Below are 15,976 nucleotides of genomic sequence, written 5' to 3' on the forward strand. Positions count from 1 at the left end.
TTGGTTTGACGTCAGACATTCTTCAAAGGCTCAATGACAGGTGTGTTGATGTAAATGGCCACTGTGCGGCAGCAGAGGACAGTCAAACTGATGAATGACAGCGAGATGCGCCATTGGATTGACTTCCATTGGCTTCTGTGCTTCCCTAATAAACTTTATTACAACAAGTGTTCAGAATGTCTAAAAATATGACTATAGAGTTCGTAATTACGGTCCTTGTTTATTATAAACAGGAAAGCAAAACAGCATATCTATAACATGAACCATCTGTGACAAAACGTTTTTGGTTTATTATGCATTTTTAAACATTTGATAGCCTAGAGCTAAATGTATGTAAAAAATAATCTATCTATCTATCTATCTATCTATCTATCTATCTATCTATCTATCTATCTATCTATCTATCTATCTATCTATCTATCTATCTATCTATCTATCTATCTATCTATCTATCTATCTATCTATCTATCTATCTATCTATCTATCTATCTATCAACTGCAAATCCCAGAAGGCGACACGGGGGCGTGTCGTCACGTGACCCGAGCAAGGTGTTTTCACGCTGACACGAGCGCTTGACATGAGCGCGCGGCTCTTTGAGGGCTCGCGGAGGTCAGTCAGAGCTCAGAGTGCACAGGCGGACCGCGGAGAGACACGCTCGCTCAGTTCATCTACAGGAGGATGGAGGTGGAGAACCGAGCCAACGGATTTCACTTCTCCAAACGGGACAAATTACTGAGCAGCGGTGAGTTTCTGGTGCCCGTGCACAGTTATTATAGAGTCTCAGATGTAAATGAAGGTGTTTCAAATCCAGTTCTGCATCTTATGTGTAATGCATGAGGTCACAATTCAGGCAAAGTATATAGGCTATTATCTCTCCCAGGTGTAATATAAATAGCTAGTGAATTTTAGAGCATTCTCAATGCAACTTTCAGCAATGTTAACGCAATCTGTAGTTTTACCCCTTGTAACATATGGAGTTATATGTGTGTGTAATGTGATGAATGGACGTATAGAGCTGGAGTTTGGGGATTGGGGACAGTGAGGTCTTTTAAAACGCTGCTGAGGAATGTTTTTTATATGCACGTCCGCGAGGAATCGTAAAAGATGAACTTTTGAACTTGAGCGAATCACCCTCGAGCGCCACAAAAACACGTCAATGACAACAAACAACCAGCTGGAACATAATCAGTGGCGTTTCCATTGTAGGCGACAACAACCAAAAAAGATTATTTGTAAAAAGTCAAATCATCAGTTAAAAACATTTGTAAATAATGTGTCTTATGGGGTAAGGGTTAAAAAAAAGTTGTATGAATTCATTTTAGGTTTTTTTTACGTTTTTTTTGCGCCATGAGATATTTGTTTCGAGTCAGTCAGGTTGTTTCAGTCATTCTAAATAATATTTTCTTTTATTTAAAATCAGTTCATTTATATATTGCCACACAAAACACATTTAGGTGATTTTTTTTTCAGTCATCTCTTAATATGAGCAATTGTTGCCTTAAGCAAGAGAAATTGGAATCAAAAGCTCACTTTTAAGCCATCCCTACACTAATATAGTGTAACATTTATGCTATATTATTTTATAGAAATCTCAAACCTTTCAAACTAATGAAGGGGATAATTAGGTAATTTTCTGTATTTACATCCCAAATGACGCACTATGCATAAACAGTATGTTATTATACGCAATGTACTCATCCATATAGTATATGAATTGTATAAGGTTATTTTGCCATTTAACATTGGAGTCCAACTACATAATTAAAGCTGTCTGACATTCCATACATAGTTTTTTCGGTTAGTTAAGTTAAGTGCATCATCCGGGTATTTAAAGTGCGCTTTTTCTATTAGGAATTTTCAGTGTGAACACTCTCACACTAATAATAGCGCAGAATGTCCTCGAATAGTGCATAAGTATGCAAATTTGTGTCATTTGCATATTATCATCCATGCATAGTGTAAATCTTTTGTACATTATTTATACTTGTACATGTGCAAGTGTCTGCAAATGTGTTTGTTTGAAGAGAGAAAAGCCTTCAGTCTAATATTCTGTTAGTTTTCCAAGAAAGAAACGCACACACACTCTAAGATGACCAGCTTGTTTTAAGCAAAGACAAAGGTTGCCAGGACTTCCCAGCTTTTACAGCTGCGTTTCCAGCATCTGTTTGGCACAGATATGCGCACACACCGCAACTAATTTCAAGTTTTAGCAAACTGAAACTCCTCATTTTAACAGTTACATTAAGTCTAGATGATCAGCGTTGCTATAGCAACACTGGATTGGTCACTGCACATACCAGAATACAACTGTATAGTCAACAGCCTTGACCTTTCACTTCTGAGTGACCTTTCTACTCTCACTGACCTTATAGAGCGGAAAAAGAGAGAGGAAGGCGAAGCCAACATCTTATATGTGCAACATTTTTCACTATAGAGTATGAGTAATTCATTTTTAGTGATTTATGTAAATCAATCTGTTATAAAGCAAAAACAACAACAACAAAACAAGCTCAGATTTCCTCCATTGCACAATTAGGTAAAAAAGAAGTGTGTGTGTGGTTCAGGTATTTATTCACTATGTTATGGGGTCAAAATCCCCTCAAGGATAGTAATACCAGAATTTTTTTTAACTTGTGTAGATTTTTTTTTGTCCCATGAGTAAAACTGCTTATAAATCATAATAAGTGATGTTTTTTGAAAATGTAAAAATGCAAAGAGTTTTTTGTGATGGGTAGGTTTAGCATTAAGGTTAGTGTAGGGGGATAGAATATACAGTTTGTACAGTATAAAAATTGTTATGTCTATGGAGAGTGCCCACAAAACATGGAAACCCAATGTGTGTGTGTGTGTGTGTGTGAGAGAGTGCGTATCTGATTTGCAATTTAGTCTTTACGGTTGGTAGCCCTTCCCCCACAAATAAACAAACACACAAACACACATCATAAACACATAGAAGATAAACTTCCTGTCCACCCACCCACACAGGGATCATAAAACCCCCCTTTGCGCTGGCCATTCCATGACCTCTTGTTTCGACCCCCTTGTTGCCATAGAAACTTTGACGGAACAGGTAGTTTCATTCTGTCCCATGAGAGTTTTTGTTTTCATTAATTTTTCAATATTATGTGCAATTTAAAACCAAAAAAACTTTATTGCGGTTTAATGTTGTTGTATCGGTTTTCTGCATTTTAGGTTGAATTTATATAGATAACGTAACATAAACATCCTAAAAAGATGTTCAGCGTAATGTTTTCTCTACTTTTTCATAGTTTGAATCGTATCTTATTTTTAATCTCTTTTAAAACGCCTGTAAAATGCAATATCAAGATATTCTGCACTCTTAAAAATAAAGGTTCCTTAAGGGGGCTTTCGCAGCGATGCCATAGAAGAACTTAAACTTAAAATCGAATGAATTTCCATAAAGAACCTTTTGTTGAATGTAAAGGTTCCATGGATGTTAAAGGTTCTTCATGCACCCATTGATGTGTGTGTAGTTTTGATGAAATCTGAGAGCTTTCTGTCCCTCCAAAGACAGCCATACGCAGCTACCACTGTGACGCTTCAAAAAGTTAATTAATCAATGAAAGAAATTTCATTTTTGGGTGAACTGTCCCTTTAAGGTTTTTTTTTTTTTTAATCTCTAGGCCATCCCATAAGCTACAGTAGTGATAGATGCATTAGCTTAACCACTAATTATTAATATATGTCTATTTCTCACACATAATTTAATTTGGAAAAAGTATTGCAAGTATATTCAAGACATATTCATGAAAAGCTGAAAACCTTTAATTACAAGGGCTTAACAATGAAATGGTAAAAGTAAGAAAGAAAACAATTATTATACTATTGTTCTCATTACAAAATACTTAATAACATGAACAAACTACAGCCAGTCAGTGCATAGGCGTAGTGTTTCTTTACAAAGTGAAATCGCCAACTATACTTGCCTGGCATGTATAATACAGCGGTTTTAGTCGTTTTTGATTATCGTTTTGACAATGTTATCGTCTGTACGTGAAAAACGCAAACGGTTTTTAGACCGTTGTTGTGTAAAAGCTAAAACTGAAAGATCTTCACAACAAACCATCAAAATAAAAGTTTGGTTTAATTTGAAGAAATTCTGACAGAAATATAACACTACTTTATACTAAAATGTGCTTCTCAAAGTAATAATATTATTATTTCTAAGGAATATCATACAACCAAGACATTTTCTTCATCCATGTTTTAAATTTATGCAGTTCTGTTGTGCAGCATCTTATTTAACAAAAATAAAAAATGCAATGTTTTGTTGTTAAATTTTCATTTGATTACATTTAAAAAAAATATGGAAAACACAAAATGTAGAACAAAATAAATAAAAAATGGATTTCTTGTGGCCCTAAATAAAAGATAAATATCGATATCATGTAAAATGGATATAAAAAAAATATTGTGATAATATTTTTGGCCACATCGCCCCAGCCCTATAATGCATATTTGTCAGCCATACATAAATGAACCCGGTACGAAACAGATACGATTTCTGTAATAGCAAAAAATAATCTGAATGTGTTTTAAATTATATATTTATCATTATAAATCCAATTTGTTTCAATCTCATTACTAACTAATTAAATGCTGCCTGTTTCCTGAATAAGTGTAAATGTTTTCACAATGAACAGATTTATGCTGATTCTAAACCATTTAAATACATTTTGAGAATATGATTGTTTAAATACCATCAAATAGATGTAAAGAGCTAATAATAAACTGCCATGTTTTTTTTTTTTGAGTGCAGAAATCTTACCTGTTTCGCATCACTGACAAATATGCGTCACATAATATTTTGTTTATGTTAAAAATGTGTTCTCCAAATGGGTGGAAATTTTGAATGCAATTCAAATCTAAGCCTTAAATTTAGGCTTAGGTATTTTTTGAGTGTGGATTACCACACATGGTCATGCGCGCACACACATTGTGATGAGCAGAGGCGCGGGGGGGGTTGGCTGGGATTTCATGTCCTTGGATCTGAATGATGAAGCCCTGGAAAATGGAAAATAAATGGATATTCAGGTTACATATCACTACTACATCTGTACACCTCCCCTCCCGATCCCTCTTTCCTTCCATCAGCCAAGTGGAACAGAAGACATCTGGGCAGCCTCATCCTTTTCTTCTGAAAGCTGGGGGTGGGGTGTTGGTATGTGTGTGTGTGTTTGTGTGCATATGTCTCTATACCTGTGTATATTGCTGCCTGTCTGTGTGTGTGTGTCCTGGTAAACCCTACGTTATGAGGACAAATGTCCCCACAAAGATGGCTATATCCGATATCTTGTTCTTTATGGGGATATTTTTTGGTCCCCATGAAGAAAACTGCTTATAAATCATACTAAGGGATGTTTTTTGAAAATGTAAAAATGCAGTTCTTAACTAACAGCCTTTTCAATTGATTCTCCTGAACTCCAATTTACGACGTAATTGGTCGACGTAATTCAAGTGATTGAGTGAAAAAATGTCCTTTGCTATCATTAAATTGTAAATAAAGACATTTGTTGATATTAATTTTCATATATGTATTATCATTTATTAAGACATTTCCATTTGCTATCATAACATTGTTAAATTGTATGTAGAATACACATTTATTTATATTAATATCAATATATTTATCATAAAAACATTTACTAAAATTCAATGGTCATTTAAAATGTGAATAAAAATAAACTTTTATTTATATTAATATATTTATTATTTATAAAAACATTTTCATTTGCTATCATGAAATTCTTGTTTTAGATAAAATACACATTTATTTGATGATAATATCAGCATATCTATTTTTTATTTATTCAAAATATTTCCAGTTGCTTTCATTACATATAAATATGCAATTATTGATATTCATATATAAATATATTTATTTATTTTCAAAAATCGCTAGTCAAGTCAATAAAATATCATTTTCGAAATATTCAAAGCCACAAAAAGTATTTGTCAATTTTAACATTACACAAAAAATTGATGAATTTAATTGCATTCAATTTAATTCGTCGAATCAAGTACAAAATATTTATATGATTTATATATTTATAATATTTCTATATGATATATTTAATGATAAACCAATAGATTGCAGTGTGTAATTTCTGGTTGTCAAACTTTAGTGAATGCCACTTGGTTTGATATTTTGTTATCAAATGCAATGACTTTCAAACATTTTTAATTATGGCTGAAGCGTCCAAGACAAGTGCTTTTTGGAGCCACTGCATGTGTATAAATCACTGAAAACCCATTTTGCTGAGCCAGTATTACCAACACCAGAATGTACAGAACTATCCCTGAATAATGTAACCTGTTTAACATCGCCTATTTAAGTACTGTAGCTTGTTGGCCTGATGAAGTGGGAAAAAGTGTGTGTGTGTGGCATAGAAGGCAGACGGTGAGTATTTGCTCCTGTAGCTCAATACCAACGGCCTACAGCCATCATAGATATTAGATTATCTTCAAGGAGCCTGTGTGTTCTGGTCCACCATATGCCGTGGATTGCTGGAGTGTGTGTGAGATGCGCTGCGTGTGGCAGATCAAAAATACACAGCTGCCAGCGAGCCCAAGAGATCACACTCATACACACACACACGTGGCGGTTTCTGAAGAGGTCGCGGAGGTCGTGTCCTGAGGGACAGAAGTGAGAGGAATGGGCAGATGGGTGTGTGTATGAGAGAAAGATAGATAGAGAAAGTGTTGTTTTAGGAATGAGAAGAGGCATTGTTTTAAAGTTGTCTTGATGTTCTGTGTGGTAAGATGAACTTTAAGTGTGTCGTCGCTGAATATTTTAACATTCTTTACAGCATTAAAAAAGATGATGATAATGGCAGAAATTCCTGCAAGCATATTTATTGAAGGAATTTAAAGGAATAGTTTAATGATCATTTACAATTTTTTTTTGAAGATACAAGATACTCCATTTAAAGTCAGTTTACCCTTTTAAAATGTTTTTGTCTGTTACGATGGTCACTCGCTGCATCTGAAATTGAATACTTCCCTAGAATTCTATATAGAATACTATATACATCATTACCCATGATGCTGTACAAAAAATTCCACCAATCAAGACAAGAGAGTCGAAACAAACAAAATATGCACCAAAAGGTCTTGTTAAATCCGCAGCACCGCAAATGACATAATAGAGTCTGTCTCCCTACGCTCTCAAAAGCATATTTTGCAATAAACTTAAAATATATTGTTTATTTATATATATAATCGACATTTTAAATTAGTACTTTTATTTTTCTTCATTGTTTTTAACTCGATTATGCTGTTCACAATGCTTCATGGGATTGTAGTTCTTCCCATTACTTAAGCCGTTTAGTACACAGTCTTTATACCATATACCTTTATGGCTTTATTTTTGGCTGATGCTTCAGTTTGAATAGTGTTTTGATTCACCTCATAGCTGGTTGATTTGGTTCATGGCTTAAAACGCTTTAACATAGCCTTTTTTGAAATCCCTATGGAAGAAATGAATGGGGAAAGAAACTTCCGGAACCAACGCTGTTGAAAAAGTTGATGGCTGCGGTTTCACTCTATAGATGTGGAAATAAAAGAACACAATTATATTAAAGGAATAAAGTAGCTCATTAACATATTCTAAAAGCAGTGTTTTCTCTTCCCCTCATATTCTCTCACTCTTTCCCTTATCTTCAGGTTTTTATGAAGAGAACTCCCTCCAAGATGACACAGGTGAGGAAACTGCCAATGATCTCCATGCTGCCATCTACTGGCTATATCGCACACTAATTTTTATGCTCTCTGTCCCAAACATTTTCAGACCATGAATAGTGAACATTATAGGGTGTGCTTTTATAGAGCCATTTAAGAGAGTTGTAGTTCTGCATTCTGGACAAAAACAAACAAACATCCAGAGTGAAATGTGACCGCAGTACTCAGCTTCGCCAGTAGATTATATCACAGAGCTCTTTCTTTCTCCCAAGTTCTCCAAAGCTCTGGTAAAAGTGCACTTTTTAGAGGTCAGAATTAGTTCAGGAGCTTGCATGCATACATGCTGTTGTAAAGCAGCACAAGTCAGTGTTGAACATTGTTAGATAAAGCAGCTGATTTATGTGAGAAACCAATTAAGCTGTAAAACATCAGAAGAGCTCTTCAGAAGCACACACACACACACACACACACACTGGTGACATCACCTTCACTCCCTGTGTCTGTGAAGTCAAAGTTAGGTCAGCAATGAGGCACAACAGGCCTCTGATTGGCTGAAAGTATTTGGGTGATTTGGATTGTTTCTAATTTTACGGTATTCTAATAATTATATTTAATATTATATTAAATGTAATCATTTCAAATGTTATAATTTTACGCAACAGTCAATTATACAATTTAGTGGCAGTGTATGTAACTTTTTGACCACTAAATGCTGTGGTTAACCAATCAAAATCAAGTGTTCTAGTCAAGTCAAGACACATTTATTTATCATTACAGATTGTTTCAAAGCAGCTTCACATAAAATACTTGCTGTAAAAATGAATGCTAATGTTGTAAAATCCTTTTTTAAACAATTATGAAACAAATTCAATTTCATCTGTAAAGAAGCTCTACAGAAGATAATAGTGACATTATTCAGCTCAATTTTGTCCAGTGTCGTTTCCATTCAGAGCTGTAAAAACCAAAAGTGCAGCATTGCTTACCTTACATTTTACACCATCCTGTGCTTGTTCAAGTGAAGGTTTGAGAGGTTCTCAGCTAATTTGACATCTGTAGGTTACTATTTTGTCAGTAGTAAGGTCTGTCAGTATTTAAGTCTGAAGGTCATGAATGTGTAGTGCCTGAAATGTCTTACCAGACGTTGTTTCAGTGTTCCTCCTGCAGTTTGCACTCATTGGTCAGTGAGTCGCTCACATGTTAAACCCAACGACATCAATGAATGTATATCGCAGCCGTAATAATGAGGAAAGCGCCGGTTTGTTTGCTAGGAGAGAGTGTTGACGTGTGTAGTATGTGGTAATCTCAGGGCACAGCCAACGGTCGATGGTTTCTTATGCATCCAAACTCACCGACAGCGTTGAATGTTCCCAGAATGCACCAGGTGTGTATATGCATGTCCAAAACTCAATGTGAAATATGCTGAACCTTATCTAGATTTGCCATTTCGATTTAACGAGATTTGTATTTGCTGAAAATTTTTCTGTAAAGGTCTTTATCTTATACTTCAAGTCCCCCTGCAGTCCATTTTTATCCATTGATTTGATAATCAGAATGACATATTTAAATGTGAAAATAGTTTTTAATAGAATTTAACCTGTGAAAATAATTTCTTCATGCCTTAAAATAGTTTAAATGTAACTCTACACCCTTGCTTCATTTAGTTAACGTGAACGTTCATGAATATGCAAATTAGCCCCGCCTCCACTCACTCACACCAGCTCGGATCCTTCCTGATCCACTCGCTCAACTGTAGTAAACGTTCATTCATATGATTAGCCTTTATCAAACAGCTAATAATGTGTTGGTATTGTTACACAAACCATGTTACCATCCGCCATCTCAGAGTCAGACAGCTGCCTTCTGAAAATCAGCATCTTTAGAAAGGCTTTGAACATCACATAAAGCCAGTGGAGAAAGGCTCATAATTCATCATAACATGGTAATAGACATAATTCACCCACTATATTGCTATATGCACCCGAATTTCCCTGTCCCTCCTTAAAGTTGTTCTCGTGCTCACTGTGGAAAAGCCCCGCCTGCACTTTGACAGGATTGGTTCATTTGGTTACATGTTTGTAATTGCAGAAAACAGGCTGTGTCTTTGAGACTGTCTCTGATACACTACAGTTTTAAGGAGAAAAACTCTGCAATGGTGTTGACTTATGAATTTGCACATGGTTTGTCTTAAAGTATATTAAAAACACCACACAGACATATAAACAACATTAAAAACTTTTCTTATTTTTAATGATTTTCACCACATGAGGTCTTTTACAGTAAAATAATATATGCAAACGTTGCTAAAAATTGGTTAAAATGCAATTTAATATGAAGAAGAGCATCAAACAGGCAGATCACACTGAGCGATTGTGTAATATATGCTGATGTTTTTGCATATAATTAGTATTGTATTATATGCCGAGAGAACGCATGTGTTATTATTAAGAGAAAGTATGTGGTTGCAATCATCTGCTATTGTATGATGGTCTTTAGTGGTATTCATTCAAATTCACAAGCAGTCTGATTTTTGTTACCTTGGCTGAGATTGAAAATATTGTTTTATTTCATTTGTAAAAAAATATATATATAATAATAATAGTTATATACTATTATCCTGTGAAGGAGTTGTGCTGCTGCCATTTATTATGTTTGAGAAACTATCATGGTACATTGATATGATAATCATTCAGTAGCATGGTATGTATGAAAATACCATGGTATTAGTATGCTATTTGATTATGTACCACAGAAATAACTTGATACATGAAAATAGTGTTAAATCAGTACCATGGTTTATATGAAAATTCTGTGATATTGCCATGTTTTTATTTGTACCATGATATTCTTTGGAGTAACCTTTAAATACCATGGTATAAGGATATGAAAACAACTCAGTACCATGGCATAAAAGTACAATGGTATTATGGTATATTTTGATTATGTACCATAGTATTCATTGAAATACTGTGGAAATATGATTATTGTAATTTTATATGTATAATAATGATTCTTTTTTTTTTTTTTTTTTGAATATGAAACATGGATAATCATTCAGATCCTATATAGAAAAGTGTCATACTGTTTTCTTGTAATATAATAATTTGATTCTAATTAGCATTGCAGTCATTTGCATATGCAAAATGGATCCAAGTAGAACTGGGTCAGTGTCACAATGCATAAAGCTGAGCCAGCTGAATCAGACACAAGAGCAGCTGAACTTACAGAGTGATGGAGAAAGCTACAAATATATCAAAAGAGAAAGAATAAGCCAATCTTACCTCAACATAGTTACCTTGACTCTCCTGTGATGTTGAAGAGTTGAATGCTATCTGGAGGAATGCCTGCTTTTCTGGAGGAATCTCTCATGCTCGCATCATGAAGCTGCCGTGGTAAACAAACATGCACATTCACTGCTGGATGAGTCACTACAGAGCTAACATCCTCATTGTGAGTTCTTCGTATTCGAGATGAACTATATATGACCCAAATGATGTGCTGCGAATTTGACCATGTGCATTGAGTGACGGATTCTGATTGGCTGAGATTCCTGATGCTCTGAATTGGAGCTCTCTGATTGGCTGAGGCTGAGTTAATTTGCGTAGACAGAGAAAGACAAACAGAAAGAGAGAGATGTTGGGGGGGCGGGAGACTCTTGGGAATAATTGATGAAAGATAATGATCAAAGAGGAAAGAGGAGATGTGGTAGATGGATACATTTCGCCACTGGGCAGTTTTCGTACAGCTAAATCATGCGGTTTGTTACGCTTTGCCTTCCGCTGGGAGCAAAAACACACACCTGTCCAATACCTACAAAAATTTTTGTGTGTGTGTGTGTTTGGCTTTGTTTTCTATGTTGCATTGACGTTTTTGCCCTAATCTTTCTGAACACTCAGAAATCGCCTATGGTGATTCTCTCACACAACTAGGTCAACGCACTATGTAGGAACATGTGTACTAACCAGGCATATCTAAAACCCCATCAAATAGGACTGGGGTTCACAGACCAATGATCTAGATGCTGGATCAGGTCACATCAGGTTCTTGTGCAGGTTTAAACCCTTCCTACCTCTCAATCCGAGAGAGGACTGATAAGTAAAGTCAAATGAAATTTCTTTAGCGTTACTCTTGTGGAAAAGTACACTTTAGCTTGCTTTAAAAAGAGTACTTATTTATTTAGCAATTTAAATATATGAACTTTAAATTGAATATCAAATAACACGCTGACTACAGTTAAAATTAATATCAAGTACTTTACATATGCTTTAGTATGTTAGTCAATATGTTAATATGTCAGTGTGCACTTTTTAAAAGTGTACTTAAGGAGATGCTCGTGAAAGTGTACTCTCTTTAAGTACACGTAAGTGTCCTTTTATTTCTTTAATGTTATATTATCACCAACAAAGTACACTTTTTAAAAAAGATATACTTTTATTATTGGAAGTGCACATTCAATACAATTAAGTGCACTTCTTTTTTCACAAGGGTATAATGTTCTTGTTGTTTTAGCCTGAGATAAGTGCATCACTAGTAGTACTAAAAGTTTAGCATGCGCAACGGTTAGCTTGTGGTTTAGCCATTGATTTGTCTATTTTGAATCCCCCGCATCATCATCTTCAAAAGCTTCAATCTACAAACTTAAAGGTATAGCGGAGGATTTTTTACTTCCGGGTGGATCACCTATACTATTGGTCCTCCTAATTGTCAATCATTCTTGTGAATCAATCAAACTTATTCAAAAAGTGGAGAGGGCGGGTCTTGTCTAAAATTTGGCAAGATCCTCCACTATACCTTTAAAGACTGAAGGTTAAAATCATGATAATGTAAAATAACAGTTGATTTCATAGTCATTTCAGCTTTTACATTCTTCTTTAACCGGTTTAAAGATTAACCCTCGTTTGTGCGGTTGTTTTTATTTAATTAGACATTATCTTTTTGATGAAGCCCATTTTATTTGAACACGTTTCTCGAAAGCCATTACTTCCGTAATTTCAGTGTTTTGTTATGAGTGAGTGATATAAATGAGCTAAAGTGCTAGGACGAGATAGCAAGACACAGAATGCTTCTGAATGTAGGTGGCGGTAATACACACTGACAGATCTAGAACAGCATGAACGGGGGATAGAGAGAGAGATGGAGTGAGAATGACACAGGGATGTAGGGAAATCAAGGGATTTGTTGCTCCTGCTGTTTCCTCTGGTGCTGTGAAGTGAACTATATGAGCCAACATCATCATCACACGCTGACTGTGAAATGCCTGTTCCTTCTGATCAGCAGAATCAAAGGCTTGTTCAGAGTAGAGTACTAGCTTACTGAATACGGTATGTAGGATGCACTGTGTACTACCTACTGTGTTTTTAAATGGAATGTGAAACAGTATGCACTATGCAGTAATAAACATTTTAAAGTGCCGGTATGTTTTTCAGATATTAGCTTTAGTGTGTAATATAGCGGTTTGTGAGTGTTAAAGATCTGCAATGTTTCAAAGATCAAAGTCTATCAAAGTAGAAATATTACACAGCCCTGTGGAATGCTTGATTCTGATTGGTCAATCGCGCCATCCAGCGATATGTTATTCCCCGATAACAACCGGTAAAAAGTTGGTGCTTTACGCTTGCTAGGAACGTTTTTTCCTTGTGGAAGTTTTGTGTTTGGTGAGCTAATAAAACTTAAATCAATATTTTTTGTACAGATATTTAATTGTCATCCGGTATCGCAGACTCGCTCTCTCTTGTTTCATACAAACACGGCTGCTGCCATTTTGCGACGATTTTTTTTTGTATACTGTAATGGATTATCAGATAACAAACAGGTACGATTTTGAAGTTTCATTTCAAATCAATATCTGTTATTTATGTGGTGATATACCGTGTAATAAGTGGTATGACTGTACATCTCTCTTAAATATCCGTCTATTTTGAACTTGCTTCTTGATAGCAACTGCTTTCTCCACGGAAGCTTTGCATTTAAAGAGCTAATAAAATATTTAGACAATATTTCATGTCTAATTATTTACTTGCGTGGCAAGTAGCCGTGTAATAAGCGGGATAATGTACATCCAGCCAGTTGTTATCGCAGAATAAACTCTGCTTCGCATCGGGGTCCTGATCACCCTGTCTGGGTTTATTCTGCGATAACAAACGGCTGGATGTACGGACATTATCCCTCATTTATTGTCTCCCAAAATAAGGAACCGATTCTGACCTGCCTGAAACGAGTCTTCAGCAATTCCGGTCTTACTTCCTGCTCGAACCTACGGAGGTTTGTAACAAATTGCATAATACCAGTCTTCATTGGCTGCCGGCAAACAAGGTCTACGTTGACCCGCCCTCAAATACTGCAGTTGTAGCTGAGGCCTGGAAGAGTTTGGTTTGTGTTGTTCACATGTCAGGAAGATGCTGTTTTCAGTGCTGCAAAAGCAAATCCACTTTGCTGCACTTCCAAAGGACGAGGACTCGCACTGCAATTTCTACTGAAAAATCGACATCTTTGTTGATCCTGGAACAACATTCCAATCAGATTTGAGTGCACAGTTTGTCAAGTTTAGGCTTAAAAGCAGGATTAGGTGCTTCTACATCAGTGTTATTCACCTGTCATTTCTCTTTGAGTTTAGGGATAACTTATGCTGAGTACACACCAAAAGATTTTTTACATCTTATAAGATTTTCAAAATGTGATAGACCACAAACATGAGCCTTTTTTAGACCATTCACTTTGGGCTGCGCCATGACTGCGTTTGTTATGCTTTCGTCTTTCATCATCTCGCTTTCTGATTGAATATTGTTTCGTTTCACGTGATAATCTCCAGAGCGTGCGCGCGTTTGTTCTCGGGGTTCCCCCCACACATCAGGATTTCTGATCGTAAATATTAAACATGTTGAATATTTACGATTCGCGATCGGGGCGGCTCCGACGTTCTTCCGATCAGGTTCGGACACTCTTAACACACCTCACACCAAGGGAAAATCTGATAAGATAATCTGTAGAACCATCAAGATAATCGGGACATAGGACTGTCTGAAGGGGGGAAATCGGCCCAAAATCAGCCCGATTATCTTTTGGTGTGTACCCAGCATTATGGGTAGGGATAGGTTTAGGGGTATGGATATGGTTGGGACTAAATTTTCAGACAGAAATGATGTTCCAGGGTCAACAAAATATGTTGATCTAGGATCATCTACTTGGCGAAATAACAGTGACCTGCAAAATCAGGTCCAACTGCATGCAAAATTGCAACAATAACATTGTATGAAAATGTCTGTCAGGGTCTGAACAGACCTGAGATTTCTGACTTATCAATTGAAAAGCACTTTTTTTTGGCCTTTTTCTTCCTTATTCTGTCCCTGTCAGAATGTGATGGGATTTGTTGCATGATGATTATGCCTGGGGGTATTTTTTATCTTTTACTTAGACATTGGGCGCATTATAGTGAGTGAGAGTGAGTGGGTGTGTGTGTGTGTGTGTGTGTGTGTGTGTGTGTGTGTGTGTGTGTGTGTGTGTGTGTGTGTGTGTGTGTGTGTGTGTGTGTGTGTGTGTGTGTGTGTCACCCCGTTCAATTTTAAAAATGTGTGTTCCATAGTTCCCGTTTGCTATAAAGTTTGACCTGTGTTTGACCCAATCCTCAACAATACTGTGCCCTTACAACACACAACCTTCCTGAGGGTTGTAAAATGGCTCTAGAGTTCAGGGTTAGGTTGAGTGCTTTCCTTTGCGTTTACGACGTTCAGGCTTTTAGAAGACCTCTCCGTGACCCCCCGCGCTCACCTGCTCCCTCTACAGTTCACCAGCACCTCTGAGAAATGAAGAGATCTGTCAAGTTTAGCTGATTCTTCTCAGGTTCTTCACAGGTTCATTTGAATAATCATTGCAATGTGTTTCCTGCATGGAATTTTACATATTCTTTTGTTTGAATATCAGTCCAGCCGTAATACCGTGTGATTATTGTTTAAATATAGATTGAATGTTGCATTCAGTTGTCTTTCTTTCTATGTTTCCCATCCCCCTTCCTGCCGGCTCTCTGTCTCTTTGGTTTGTAGTAAAATCTGGGTCACGCCGCATGATGCTGTAAGTCATTTCAAACACACAGTGAGACTGCAGAAGATTCCTGGCATACGCATATGCGCCGGCCGGGCAATGTGTCTGCGTAATCCTCCTCTCTATTGCTCTGAGATTTAGATAAGAACTTTTAGAACTTTTTTAAAAAATGTGTAAATTTAAGATTACAATGATTTCAACATCTCGATAAACTCAGATTAACCTACTATCAGACGTCACAGA

The 15,976-nt window shown here is 36.2% G+C and overlaps 1 protein-coding gene across 1 annotated transcript in view; it reads left to right on the forward strand.

Moving 5' to 3' along the window:
• The first annotated feature begins 569 nt into the window (after window positions 1-569).
• The window catches only part of nr6a1b (nuclear receptor subfamily 6, group A, member 1b), a 28,689-nt gene continuing 13,282 nt past the window's right edge, over window positions 570-15,976 (forward strand). The window contains exons 1-2 of the mRNA XM_084386246.1: window positions 570-743; window positions 7,688-7,723. Of these exons, the coding sequence (XP_084242372.1) occupies window positions 680-743; window positions 7,688-7,723 (100 nt within the window). The 5' untranslated portion in view covers window positions 570-679. The remainder of the gene's footprint in view (window positions 744-7,687; window positions 7,724-15,976) is intronic.

The sequence above is a fragment of the Rutilus rutilus genome (genome assembly GCF_951802725.1).
Source record: "Rutilus rutilus genome assembly, chromosome: 18".
In the NCBI taxonomy this organism is placed as follows: Eukaryota; Metazoa; Chordata; class Actinopteri; order Cypriniformes; family Leuciscidae; genus Rutilus; species Rutilus rutilus.